Consider the following 14,054-nt stretch of genomic DNA (forward strand, 5'->3'; position numbering starts at 1 on the left):
ATACACATATATGTATATGTATATATATACCTGTGTATATATACATTATATATGTGTGTATATATATATAGATACGTGTGTGTGTATGTGTATATATATATATATATATATATATATATATATGCCAGGCGTGGTAGCACGCGCCTGTAACCCCAGCTACTCAGGAGGCTGAGGCAGGAGAATTGCTTGAACTCAGGAGACAGAGCTTGCAGTGAGCCGAGATCATGCCACTGCACTCCAGCCTGGGCCACAGAGCGAGATTCTGCCTCAAAAAAAAAAAAAAAAAAAAAGAGTTGACGTGAGTGGATAAAAGGTGCCTGACCTCCTAAGGGAAGGAGCTTCTCTAGAAAATGCGAATTTCGCCCCCTCAAGAGACAGCTGTGCAAGGCCATATCAAAACATGTGAAAGGAATGTATTTTAGGGTGGAATACTTTGCCTGCCTTCGGGCCTGCTGTCTGCCACGTGAGGCTGTGCCAGTGTGAGGTTGGAATTCGGGATCTGGAGGCTACAGAGCGATCGGTGAGGCCTGAGTCTCTAAGCACAGCGCCCAGAGGGAGAGGGCGGAGCAGGTCCGACCCCCTTTGCGGCAGGGCCTGAGCTGGTTTTCCAGGTTTCTCTGGAAGCCCTGTAGAGGAGCGGAGGGTCCATTAGGTGGGCTGAGGACTTTGAATTTAACCTTGGTTTGCAAGAGGCTTCCAGAGAGGATGTCTGGGAGCGTCTCGGAGGGGGACGAGGGGGCGCCGGGAGGAGCAGGTGCAGGAGCCCACGGCGCAGCGCCCCGCGCAGGCCTGGACGCGGGGACGGCCGCGGCGGCCGGGACAGGGGTCACCCCGCGGGGCCCTCCAGGGTGGGCCGCCCCACGACCCCGGGCCAGGCCGAAACGGGAATCCTCCAGACCCCAGAACTTGGGCCGGGCTGGCCCCGCTGGCGCGGGAGCCGGCGCGGGCGGCGGGAGCGGTGGGCGCGGCAGGCGCACCCCCGGGCGCTGTGCGCGTGCGCCGAGGTCGCCCCGCCCAGGCCAGGCCCCGCTCCGCCCCGCCCCGCGCACGCCGGCCGCGCCCACGTGACCGGCCCGGGTGCAAACACGCGGGTCAGCTGATCCGGCCCAACTGCGCCGTCATCCCGGCTATAAGCGCGCGGCCTCGGCGACCCTCTCCGACCCCGCCGCCGCCGCCATGCAGCCCTCCAGTCTTCTGCTGCTCGCCCTCTGCCTGCTGGCTGCACCCACCGCGGCGCTCGTCAGGTGAAGCCTCAGGGGCCGGGGCTCAGGGACGGGCAGGGGTCGCGGCGCCGAGGTCCCGGGGCCTGTGGTGACTTTCGCGCTCCCCTGCGGCCCCCACGAGCCCCTTGCGCCCCCCGCGCTGGAATGCACCTGTGCCGCCCTGCGCGGCCTCCTGCACGGACCACCCGCCTACGGGGCGCCGGGCTCCGGAGGTGCAGGGGACTCGGGGCAGAGGCGCCAGATGCCTCTCCCCCATGCCACCCTGGGTTGTACCTTGAGGACTGCAGACTGACCGCAGCCTCCCTGGAGACGGGGCGGGGCGGGGGGAGGTAGTGCTCATTCGGGGCAGGTGGAATTGGGGTCTGTACTGAGCGCCCCTGTTGCTGGAGACCTAGGTGCAGGCCCCAGAGCCCCCGAGTCTGGGCGAGTCCATTTCCTTAGGGACCCCTTTACCACCTGTGAACTGGGGTCTTTAAAAGTTTGCTCCAGCGGCTGTTATCACAGGCCCTGGGCTGGGAGGCCCCTCGAGACCCTAGGAGTTCCCATGTCCCTGAGAGAGCAGGAGGCATGGGGAGTGGGCCGGCTTACCCACCCCGGGCCTGGGGCTGTGCTGTAGTAAGGCCCACACGCTCCTCAGGCCGATCCCCTGTGCCAGGTGAGGCCACTGATTGGGCCTGGATGGGATGGGGCCCGGCCATGCCTGACCAGCTGGGCAGAGGAGGGCCATGCTGCAGTCTGCTTCCTTGACCCCCTCCCCAGCCCTTGCAAGGCAGCCTGCATTCCCAGGAGGGGTATGCTGACCCATCCCTTGCTCTGGGCCTTTGTGGGAGACCTGGGATCTGCGATGGGTCCACTGCCCTTGGGCAGGTGGGTGAGGTCAGAAGGCTGCAGGGGCTGGAGCTGGCTGGGCCAGCAGGAGCAGTGGGCTGGGTAGGACTGAGCCTCACCAAAGGCTGTGGGGAACGGCCCGGGGGCGGGTAGCCCCAATTAAAGTCGTTGTTGGGGAGTAGCCACAAGCCTGAGCCTGCCTTGACCTTGCTAGCCTATCCACAGGCCTCCCCTCTCCAAGGAGGGCGGACACAGCAGAGGGGAAAGGATGCTGGGGCTTCTTGGAGGGAAGGGTAGCTGAATCCAAGCCCTCACCTGATTCCAGCTCTTGTGCGACTGATACTATTACACCTGCTTCCTGGGTCCCTGGAGGGCGTGTCCCTCCCCCAGGACAGAACCTGGGGCTCTTCCAACCCACCAGCTCTTAGGCAATAATTTCATCTTCCCGGACCACGCCCTTGGCAAGCCAGGAAAAGCCGGCTATGACCTTGAACTCTCAAGTCCCCGGGGCAGGGGAGAGGTTTTATCTAAGTGATTAAAAGCCCAGGGGAGCTTCCTTGGAACAGGGAGTCGGTTCACACCAAGGGGAAGGCCAGTGGCCCTGGGGGAGGGGCAGGGACCCCTCTCTCTGTTACTCGCTTCCTGGGTATGGAACTCAGGACCCCTGACCTCAGTCTGGAGCTCCCTCCTGCACCCTGGCCGGCAGTGTGCTGGGTGACAGGACTCTGGAGGGGTACCCTGAGTGCAGCTGTCGGGGGAGGCAGGGCGGTGGGTGGGGGAGCACAGAAGCCTCTAAGGCCCCAGGTGCAGTCCTGGACTTTGTGGAGCCGCATGGAGTGAGGAGAGGGGCGGATGCACAGGAACAAGTGTGGGATGAGGGCACCGGGCAGCCACAGGGTCCATGTGGAGGAGGACAGGTAGTCAAGGAGGGCGTCTGGAGGTGGTGTGGAGGGCCCATCTGATGGCTAGAGGAGGCCACCCAGAAGGTCAGGCAGAGCTGCCAGTGCCAGCCTGGAGGTGGGGCCACCTTCATGCAGGTGTCTGGGGGTGGAGAGCAGGTATGGGGGCTGGGTACAGTGGGCTGCCTCAGAGCACTTTGGGCAGGAGTGACAGGTACCCGCCAGCACCCTGAGCAGCCATGCTGGCCACCATCCTGGAAGAGACCAGCGCAGGTGCAGAGGGAGGATGGGAGACCCTTGGGGGCTTTGGAGCCTCTAGAATAGCTGAGGAGAGGAGGGGTGGGCACACTGGCCCCCAGTTTGGGTGTGTGGGGCTGAGGTGGGTGGCGGGTGACCACTTCTTAGGACTGTGGCCTGTGCAACCTGGAGGGGGCAGTGGGTTGCCATTCACTGACTTGGGGGAGCTGGGCCAGCAGTTTCCAGGTGACAGGCAGGAGTTTGGTTTTGGCTGTGGCGACTCTGAGATTCCCCAGGGGCCTCCAGGTGGATGTGCAGTGTTGGCGGCCTCGGCCGGCAGGCCGGAGGGCCTCCCTGATATGCCCCGACCCCTGGTTGACAGGATCCCGCTGCACAAGTTCACGTCCATCCGCCGGACCATGTCGGAGGTGGGGGGCTCTGTGGAGGACCTGATCGCCAAAGGCCCCAGCTCGAAGTACTCCCAGGCGCTGCCGGCCGTGACCGAGGGGCCGGTCCCCGAGGTGCTGAAAAACTACATGGACGTGAGTATGGGTCTCAGCCCTGCTGCAAGCGGAGCCACTGTCAGGAGAGCTCCGTGGAGTGTGGGGAACACTCCACCTCCTGTTCTCAGCAGTGCAGTTTGAGTGGCTCACCTGGCCACGGTGGCGCCCAGGCTCAGCCACACTCCTCTCTTCCCCATGCTGGAACCTCCTGCCACTGGCCCCCGTCGTTGCAGGGTCTTGGTCCTGCTCGGGCCTGGGAGGGTGATTGGGGGTGGCCTTGGGCCTTGGTGCTAGCTCACCTGTGGGGGCGGTCCTTGGACCTGCCTGAGTGTGGCCGGCTGCCCTGGAGCCTTTTACCGCTGTCCTGCTGGGAGGCCTATGGTGACTCGTGGCCTCCCCAGCCCCTCCCCATCTTCTTCCTCTTGCAGCAGCCCCTCCTGTGCCCACTACTCCTTCAGGGGGAAGCAGCATCCAAGGTGGAGCACTCTGGAAGCCACCTAGCAAGCTGGGGCTTGGTCAGCCTCGTCCCAGCTCTGTGGGGTCAGTTCGAGGCCAGAGCCTGCTGTCCAGCCTCGGGGCTGTGGCCCACTGTGGGGGGGCCTTGCCCTCTGTCCTGCTTGGCCCGAGTCCTGGCTGTGACAGGAAGCCCAAGACTCACAGGCATGTGACTGGGCCAGGGGGGCACTGGGGGGAACCAGGCACTGTGTGCCTGGTCCCAACTGGTCAGTTCCTGATCGCCCTAGTGCGCGAGCAAGCAGATGCATGCGTGCACACACATGCACATGCACACATGGAGATTTGCTGAGTCTCCCCCTGCCAGTGGTCACTTCCGTGGGGCCATGAGTCAGCAGCTGCTGCTGCTCCGTGAAGCCAGGCAGTTGGAGAAACACTAGGCTGGGCTGGTGCCAGGAATCTGGTGGCTGACAGTTTCCCAGGCTCCAATCCTGGGGGAAGCGGGCACCCAGGCGACCCCAAACTCCAGGACCCTCTTACTCTCTGCCTCCTGAGAGGCTCAGCGGGCATGGGACCCCTTGTACTTGCCTGATCCCGGAGTCAGCACCCCCACCTGCCCCTGCTATCCCTGTGTACACATGGGGAAACTGAGGCCCTGGGCCATTAAGGCAGGGTTGCTGGGCAGGCAGTGACTCTAAGGCTTATCTTCTCCCCTTGACCAGCTGAACCCCTCTAAGCCCTCTAGGCTTGGAGTTCACCCTGGAGGGCAGGGCAGGCACTGAGACACCCAGAATCAGACCCTGACATGGCCCCAACCTGGGGAGGAAGTCACTTCCTTTTTCAGGCCCTGGACCGCGGGCCACCAGGGGAGCCTTCCAGGCTGGGCTTTCCTGCACCCGGGGCTCAGGCCGAGGGCCACGTCTGTCCCCACCCTGGCTTGACCTCTGGCCTTGTTTTTTGTGGGGAAGTCCTCAGTCTCACCATGTATTAAGCAGGGGTAGGTGTCAGAACCTAGGGGTCTGGATACCCCAAGCACCTGTGGGCATTAGGACCGAGGACTGGGGACCTGGCCCATCTTCCTTGCAGGCTGAGCAAGTGGGAGTGGGTGGCTGTTGGCAGCTGTGGGCCCCATGATGCCCCTCCCTCCAGCATGGGCCTTCAGGGCTTGGCTCTGGGGACAGCCGGGCCTTCTGAGGCCCAGTGGGGAGATGGGGCCCCCTCTCCCATCTCTGACGGACCCTGTCCCCTGCCAGGCCCAGTACTACGGGGAGATTGGCATTGGGACGCCCCCCCAGTGCTTCACAGTCGTCTTCGACACGGGCTCCTCCAACCTGTGGGTCCCCTCCGTCCACTGCAAACTGCTGGACATCGCTTGCTGTGAGTCACACACCCCGGCCCCGTTGCCCAGGTCCTGCCCTTTGGGGATGTTGCCGCAGGGCTGACTCAGGAATCACTTGGGCAACGCACTTCTCCTGCCGCTTGGCCCCATGAGCCAGGCCAGCCCTCCACCCTGCTCCAGCCACTGGCTTTCTGGGTGAACCACCAGCTGTGGTCTTGCTCTCAGCAGCGCTGGGGCTGGGGTGGCTGCAGAGGGAGCCAGCTGTGGCTGGGAGGGAGGCCCGGGGTCACAGCCCACAGTCCTGGGGCTCTGGCATGATGGTGGGCCTCAGATCCCCTCCAAATCCCACCCTGGGGAGGCAGCTTGGGGGGTGGTGTGGGCTCCATGGTAGATTGCAGGGGGATGGGAGGGCCATGGCCATGGCGTGGGCTGTGGGATGACCAGCGGGCCCCCTTGTCGCCCGGGTCAGGGATCCACCACAAGTACAACAGCGACAAGTCCAGCACCTACGTGAAGAATGGCACCTCGTTTGACATCCACTATGGCTCGGGCAGCCTCTCCGGGTACCTGAGCCAGGACACCGTGTCGGTGAGTCCCTCTGGGGCCTTTCCCAGGACTCGAGGGTACCAGGGTGTGGGGTTCACCCACCATGGGTGTGTGGTTGAAAGGGGGGGCTCGGTGATCCCAGCCCAACCCCAGCCCTCAGGTGGCCGGGGCAGTCAGCAGGATGAGGAGGGGCCTGGGAATGGGCCTGGTCATGTGCAGGCTGGAGGGACAGCCTCAAACCCAGGGGCTACAGGGGCAGGGGTCCCCGGAGTCAGGTCACAATGAGTGGGAGGGAGGACAGGGCAGATTGATTGGGCTCTTTTTGGCACATTGGGTTTGAGGTGCCAGCAGGTGTTGAGGGCTGGACCTGGGGCTGCACAGGGTCCCTGCAGCAGGCCGAGGGCCTGGGGAGGCTTGGGGTTGGGAGGATGTGCCAGGAACCTGCTGTGGGGGCTGCTGGCGGAGAGTCACCTGCAGGAGCCTGGGAGGGCGAGGGAGGGGAAGCAGCAGTGGCTGTTGGGGGCCCCGCCTGCACTCCACCATCCTCAGGGCCCTGTGCAGAGCAACTCCCTGCCCAAGGAGAGGGTGAGCTGGCCCTTGTCACCCTGCCTGGGCCTCAGTGAGTTCTCACCTCGGAGCTGTCTGCTGGGGGTGGGCCAGGCCACAAGGGGTTCAGGAGTTATAGGACAGTGACACAGCCCCCAGCTCTGGAGCGGGCCAGGAAGGCAGCAGGGCCGCCCTGCAGGCCCAGGGACCCAGGAAGAGGCCCCTTCCTCCAGCTGGAGCTGCTCCTAACAGTCCCTGCTGGGCTGGAGTCCAGGTCTGCACACGGGGCTCCTCAGAGCCCTCCTGTCTGGGCCCTGCTCAGCCTCAACAGGAAATTGCCCCGTCTGCCCTCTTCCACCCCCTCTGCCCCGTGTCAGCCTCAAGCTGTCGTTCTGTTCCCACATCCTGCTCTGGCCGTGTTCTCTCTCTGCAGCCTCATCTGGGGCTGGGGGAGGGGACAGGCAGAGAAGGGGAAGGGGGCAGCATGGCTGTGAGTTTGGGATGGGGTCGGCAGGTTCCCCGTCTCTCGGGCTCTGGCCCAGGCTGTCTCTTGTTCCCAGCGCTGAGGGCAGGAGCAGGACCTGCCTGTCATTGGTGGTGGGAACAAGAGGTCAGAGCAGGGAGAGGAGCAAGGGGTCTGCCCGTCTGTGCTCCTGCCTGGTTCCCATCTCGTTAAACCAAGCCCTGATGACTCCTATGAAGAGGGCCCCACTATACCCCGTGTCCCCATCCCCAGCAGTGTTCAGCTCAGGGTTTCCCGCCCTTTCTTCTGGGCCCTCTGGGCCCCGTCGTGTGTGAGATGGGCATCCATTGAGCTGGGTTTTGTAGCCTCATGCTCAGGGAGGGGTGTAGGGCTCAGCCTGTCTGCTGCCCACTGACCCTGTCCTGGCCTGCAGGTGCCCTGCCAGTCAGCATCGTCAGCCTCTGCCCTGGGCAGTGTCAAAGTGGAGAGGCAGGTCTTCGGGGAGGCCACCAAGCAGCCAGGCATCACCTTCATTGCAGCCAAGTTCGACGGCATCCTGGGCATGGCCTATCCCCGCATCTCCGTCAACAACGTGCTGCCGGTCTTCGACAACCTGATGCAGCAGAAGCTGGTGGAGCAGAACATCTTCTCCTTCTACCTGAACAGGTGGGTGCATGGGTTCCCTCTCACTCAGCGTTGCTGGGAGGCAGGGCGGGGCTGGACTGGGAGCCTTCTAGGCACCCCCACTCAGTGCTGCCCCCTTCCTGTTGCTGTGGCCAGAGCTCCTCACCTCTGACCTCAGGGCATCCAGGAGGCAGGGGTTGGCCACAGAGGAGTAAGCGGCATCACAGAGAAAGCTGTTTGGCCGGGGTCTCCCAGTGGGAGAGGCTCGGGCCAGGCTGTGGGTCCTGGGACGTTGGCAGCTGGGCCTCCCTATGAGAATGGACGCAGGTCAGGGGTCGTGGCAGTTCCTCTTGGTTCAGTCGGCTTATCGGTCCCCGGACCTGGTGATGGGCACATGTGGTCCTGGTCCCAGGGTTGCTGATGGTGGAGAGGGGGCGTGGTGCCCAGGGGACTGGGGATCCCCGGGGAGGTGACCTTGGGTGGGTATGGGTCCCCAGCACCACGCGGCGAGCAGCTCTGTGGGCGTCCCCAGCAGGTGCTGGCTGCCCTCGAGGAGGAACGTGGGGGCCCTTCCTTCTGGGAAAAGGGTTCTCCCCCACGGCCCCCACTTGCAGCCGCTGCTCTAGCATGGGTGACTCATGGTCAGGTGACCTTGGGAAGGGGACCTCAGCCTCAGTTAGTTTCCTCTTCTCGGGCAGACCTGAGTGGAGGATTCCACGTAAGAGGGGTGGCTGGGGGTTGGGGGCTTTTGTTTTGGGGGTAGGCAGCGTGTCAGCCAGTGGCCTCCTGCCGTGAGCTGCGCCTGGTCACTGCCCCATACTTTCCAGGGCCGACAGGGGCAGGTTTACCTCACGTACGTGGCTCACTTGGCACTTGGAGTCTCTGGGCCTGGCCCCTGACCTTGGGGCACTTCTGGCAGAATTCCAGCTGTAGGGCTGGCCGGGCCTCTTTGCTCTGCCCCTTGCCTGGGCAGTGAATACTCCTTAGCAACACCCAGGGCTAAGCTGCTCACTAGAGGCCAGGACACAGGTGAACTGGCTGGACCATTTCCCCGGTAGCCTTGGGGCACAGGGGAGGCAGCGAGGTGAAAAGGGGTACCCTGAGGGCAAGAGGGCATGCAGGCATGAGTGCCCAGGTCAGGGAGAGGGACACAGGCATGAATGCCCATGTGGGGGAGGGGCACACAGGTGTGAGTGTCCATGTGGGGGATGGGTACACAGACTGAGTGCCCAGGTTGGGGGGAGGAGCACATGGTGTGAGTACCCAGGTGGGGGGAGGGGTACACAGTGTGAGTGACAGGTAGGGGAGGGGCACACAGACTGAGTGCCCAGGTGGGGGAGGCGCACACAGTTGTGAGTGCCCAGATGTAGTCTCAAGGCAGCAGCTTGGGCAAGAAGTGAAGCCAGGCAGGAGGGAGGGTCTGAGGGCTTCTGAAAGCATGTTTGGTGAGGAGAGGAGGGATGGGAGGCGCTGATCAGGTTTCTACACTTGGGATTGCAGAGGTGTTGACAGGAGACGAAGGTGGAGGAGGCTGGAGGAGGGCAGAGGCCCCGAGCGATGCTGGGAGGACTGGGTCAGGCCTGGTGCTGCCTCGAGTGACGGGCAGCAGAATGGTGGCCAGCTTAGCTGCAGATGCCCTGGTGGGATGGCAGAACTGCCCCAGACACGGAGAGCTTCTCTAACGGGACCAGCAGGATTTGCTGCATTGAAAGCTTGTACTTGAGCAATGTTTAGAAACAAACCTGGGCGACATGGGCTGCAGGTCCTAGGAAGTGCAGTGTGCTCCTGCCCAAAAGCACCTTTGCTGGCCATCAGTGGTCTGAATGAGGGGGAGATGAGCGGACGTGGCTCGAGGATGCAGGTGGAGGGTGTTCCCAGGAGCAGCCAGTGCAGAGGCCCTGCGGCCAGAACCAGCCATCCCAACTTTCCAGATTGTGCCATCACCTCCTCCTGGAAGCCCTCCTTGGTTTTTCTTCCAGACAGACAGACAGACAGGGTCCTCCCCACTGGGCTCCTGGTGTTCACTTCCTTGTCTGCCCCCAGCCTTGACCCTGATGTCTGGCTGAACCTTGGCTCCTGAGCAGACCAGGAGAACCTGAGGGTTGAGGAAAACCTCTTCTGGGCCAGGCTGGGCCCACGCAGAGCAGCCCCACCCCGGGAAGAAGGGAGTCCCTCCCTCCTCCTGCCTTCTGGGCCTTTCCATCCCTACAGGTTCAGAAAGGCCCCTCCTTCAGGAAGCTCTCCCTGATTGCCACATTCACCCCCTTACTCCTGACCTGGCACTCTTGTGCTTGGGGGGTGGAGTGGTAGCTGACTCCTCCCTTCCTTTTCCTCCTAGGGACCCAGATGCGCAGCCCGGGGGTGAGCTGATGCTGGGTGGCACAGACTCCAAGTATTACAAGGGTTCTCTGTCCTACCTGAATGTCACCCGCAAGGCCTACTGGCAGGTCCACCTGGACCAGTGAGTAGTGGCTGCAGTCGGCTCCCCTGGGTTCTGTGGGTGGGGGTGGCGTGTGGGGACCCTGGAGGACCGCGGTTCTGCAGGCAGGGGTTGCATGTGGGGAGTAGTGGAGCTGGGCAAGAAAGAGATGGGGTCGGACCAGTCCTCCATGCCCCTCCATGCCCCCCATCGCCTCCATCCCTTCTATCCCCTCCATCCCTCCATTTCCTCCATGCCTCTGTGACTCTCCATGACCCACCATCTCTTCTGTCCGTCTATCTGTCCATCCCTCCATCCCCTCATCCCTCTGTGACTCTCCATGACCCTCCATGATCCTCCATCCCCTCCATCCCCTCCATCCCTTCCATCCCTCCATGCCCCTCCATCCCTCTATGCCCCTCCATCCCCTCCATCCCTCCATCCCTCCATGCCCCTCCATCCCTCCATGCCCCTCCATCCCTCTATGCCCCTCCATCCCCTCCATCCCTCCATCCCCTCCATCCCTCTTTGCCCCTCTATCCCTCTATGCTCCTCCATCCCCTCCATCCCTCTCACCACCACCTGAGGGTCTCCCACCCCCTCTACCACTCTGGGTCTCCTCTCCCACCCTTCGCCCTGGAGGGCTTACAGCTCCCTGTGCATCCAGGAGCCCTGAGAGGAGGAGAGTGCAGCCCAGCCAGGGGAGGGGCTCCCAGGGAGGGGCACTGGGCCCCGAGGGCACACTCCAGTCCGGGCAGGGGCCTCACGCCCTGACTCCCCGCAGGGTGGAGGTGGCCAGTGGGCTGACCCTGTGCAAGGAGGGCTGTGAGGCCATTGTGGACACAGGCACTTCCCTCATGGTGGGCCCCGTGGATGAGGTGCGCGAGCTGCAGAAGGCCATCGGGGCTGTGCCGCTGATCCAGGGCGAGGTGAGCGCCGGGGGCTGGGGCTGGGGCTGGCAGGGGGAGCCCCAAGGCCACCTCTACCACCCTGACACTGCTGTGACCCCTCTTAGTACATGATCCCCTGTGAGAAGGTGTCCACCCTGCCCGCGATCACACTGAAGCTGGGAGGCAAAGGCTACAAGCTGTCCCCAGAGGACTACACGCTCAAGGTGAGCAGGCAATGGGGTGCCACACGCCCCAGGTGAGCGGGCGGTGAGGGGGCGCACGCTCCGGGTGAGCGGGCAACAGGTGGGGGGGGCGGGTGGTGCCAGGCCTGGGTGCTGACCACCAGGGCCATCCCAGGTGTCACAGGCCGGGAAGACCCTCTGCCTGAGCGGCTTCATGGGCATGGACATCCCGCCACCCAGCGGGCCACTCTGGATCCTGGGTGACGTCTTCATCGGCCGCTACTACACCGTGTTTGACCGCGACAACAACAGGGTGGGCTTCGCCGAGGCTGCCCGCCTCTAGTTCCCAAGCCGTCCGCGCGCCAGCACAGAAACAGAGGAGAGTCCCGGAGTAGGAGGCCTCTGGCCCCGCGGCCCCTCCCACACACACTGACACACACCTGCACACTCCCCGCCCACTGTCCTGGGCGCCCTGGAAGCCGGCGGCCCAAGCCCGACTTGCTGTTTTGTTCTGTGGTTTTCCCCTCCCTGGGTTCAGAAATGCTGCCTGCCTGTCCGTTTGTCCATCTGTTTGGTGGGGATAGATCTGAAGCATGGGGTTGCTGATCTGAAGCACAGATCTGTTTCACGCATTGGAGCCCCCTTGAGCCCCACCCAAGCTTGGCAGCTGAGCTTGTGTATCCTGGGGCTCCCTTCATCTCCAGGGAGTCCCCTCCCCAGCCCTACTAGCACCCACTGGGCTGAGCCCCTACCCCACACCAGGCCGTCCTCCCGGGCCCTCCCTTGGAAACCTGCCCTGCCTGAGGGCCCCTCTGCCCAGCTTGGGCCCAGCTGAGCTCTGCCACCCCTACCCGTCCAGTGTCCTGGCCCATTGAGGATGAGGCCACTAGAGGCCTGAGGATGAGCTGGAAGGAGTGAGAAGGGACAAAACCCACCTTGTGGAGCCTGCAGGGTGGTCCTGGGACTGAGCCTGTCCCAGGGGCATTTATTGGCCTGGAGGTGGGGTTGGGATTGGGGGCTGGCGCCAGCCTTCCTCTGCAGCTGACCTCTGCTGTCCTCCCCTTGGGCGGCTGAGAGCCCCAGCTGACGTGGAAATACAGTTGTTGGCTCCCTCTGTGCTGGTGTGCTCTGTGCTTGCTCAGGGGTGGCTCCAACCTGGGATGGGGACGGGGGGTGGGTAGTGCGAAGCCGGCACGGCAGCTGACTCAGGGCAGCACCGGGACAAGCATTTGGGGTGCCCTGGGCCTATGGCCCCCTGCCCTGCCCTGCCCTGCCCAGCCCAGCCCATGGGCTCCAGCCTGGTCAGCCAGCGGGGACCGACTTGTTCCCAGGTCTGGAGCAGTGGCTGGCAGGATGTGGCCTTGGCTGGGGCTTCAGGGTGTCTAGTGTGAGTGCCAGCCTTGAGGAGTGATTTCAGGGAGGTGGCCCAGCCAGGCGGCCACGGCACTTGAACAGGATATTTCTGCTCTCGGGGGCCATCAGAGCAGGACTACCAGTCACCCTCCTCAGCCCTCTTGTCCTGGGAAAGAAATGGCCCCAGGTGGCGTAGGTGGCTGGCCTAGCTGGGCCTTCTTGCCTCCCAGGCCCTAGAAGTGGCTTTGTGTGCAGTGAGCTGAGCTGGCACCAAGCAAGCCTGCCCGGGGTCGCGGTTGCAGGGATTGGACACAAGTCCTCTCCAGCCACAGTTGCCACAGTCACAGATGCCCAGGCTGATAACGCGGTTCGCTTGTTCTGCTGGGAGGGGAGGGGTTGGAAGCATGTGCCCGGATGCAGTGGTAGCAGCCCCTGGGGTTTTAATGGGTAAGTAGGAGTTTGTGGGCATGTGGTGGTGGGAGCAGAGTTCCTTTTGGGATCAGTAGCTCTGGAGTCACTTAGAGCCCCCTTGAGCCCCACCCCAACGGGTTAGAAGATGAGGCAGATGTGACACTTGCCATTATCTTGATGCCTCCGCCTGAGGGTGGTGGCTGCCTTGGCCTTCCTCCCGAGGGGCTCCAGGGCTTGCACTCCAGAGCCATGCCACAGCAGACACCTGGAGCAAGAACATTTACCCAGGGCGGCACAGAGGCTTGGAAACACATGCCTGCCTAGCATTTGGCATGCCTGAAATCTGAGCAGAGCCGGGCAGAGCTCTGTGGGGCCTGGCAGGGCTTCTGGGGAGGCAAATGTCCTGTCATCAGATGCTTTGTGCACTGAGGCCCCGAGGCAGCCGTGCCCTGTTGTCCCCGCCCCGTCCCACTCTGCCCGTCTCCCTCCCTCTGCAGCTTGTCAGCTCCGTCCAGCTCCCATCTTCACGGCTGCTGCCCTGGGGTTGCTCTGAGGGCTCCCTCCAGCCCAGCAGGATTCTCGGGGCCGTGGAGTCTGACCCCAGGTTCCTCCGTGGTTTTCTAGCTGGTGACTGGACCCTGAGCCTGGAGTTTCCCCTGTCTAGACTGGGCTGTAACCAGAAACCCCTAGCAGAGGGGATGCTGGAGCCCAGGCCCTTGGGGAGCCCAGCACAGTCACATGAATGCTGGCTGTGCCGAGTTTGGCTGGGCCCTGGCTCTGCCCTGCGGCCCCTGGCTCCCTCTCAGTGGTGTTTGCTGGCCTCAGAGAGAGGCAGCCCCAAGGTGGCCTGAGGCCGGGAGCAGGCCCTGGCTCCCCTGTCACCTACCCAGGACCCTGGGCAGGCCCTGGCCCCTCGGGCCCAGGCAACCCTCTCCTGCTATGGAGGCCTCCTCACTGCCTGAGGCCTTCAGGGCAAACTGGGGCAGCACCGGGCAGAGGCTGTGTGGCAGGTCAGGGTCTCCCAGAAGGTGGTGGCTGGCCGGGTAGGCCCAGCTTAGATGCTGGGGAGACATGGGGGCATGGCACACAGGCCACACGCAGCCTGGGATCAGGCCCCGTCTGAGGACACCGGGTCCAG

At 63.5% G+C, this 14,054-nt stretch overlaps 1 protein-coding gene across 1 annotated transcript; it reads left to right on the forward strand.

The window, feature by feature from the left end:
* The first annotated feature begins 1,027 nt into the window (after window positions 1–1,027).
* On the forward strand, window positions 1,028–12,266 carry CTSD (cathepsin D). The gene is made up of 9 exons (XM_055272198.2): window positions 1,028–1,244; window positions 3,570–3,729; window positions 5,397–5,520; window positions 5,952–6,070; window positions 7,471–7,703; window positions 10,000–10,122; window positions 10,865–11,009; window positions 11,096–11,194; window positions 11,328–12,266. Exons 1-9 carry the CDS (start codon window positions 1,177–1,179, stop codon window positions 11,493–11,495), a joined length of 1,239 nt encoding a protein of 412 aa, XP_055128173.1. The 5' UTR covers window positions 1,028–1,176; the 3' UTR covers window positions 11,496–12,266.
* The last annotated feature ends 1,788 nt before the right edge of the window (window positions 12,267–14,054 follow it).

The sequence above is a fragment of the Symphalangus syndactylus genome, chromosome 1 (genome assembly GCF_028878055.3).
Source record: "Symphalangus syndactylus isolate Jambi chromosome 1, NHGRI_mSymSyn1-v2.1_pri, whole genome shotgun sequence".
In the NCBI taxonomy this organism is placed as follows: Eukaryota; Metazoa; Chordata; class Mammalia; order Primates; family Hylobatidae; genus Symphalangus; species Symphalangus syndactylus.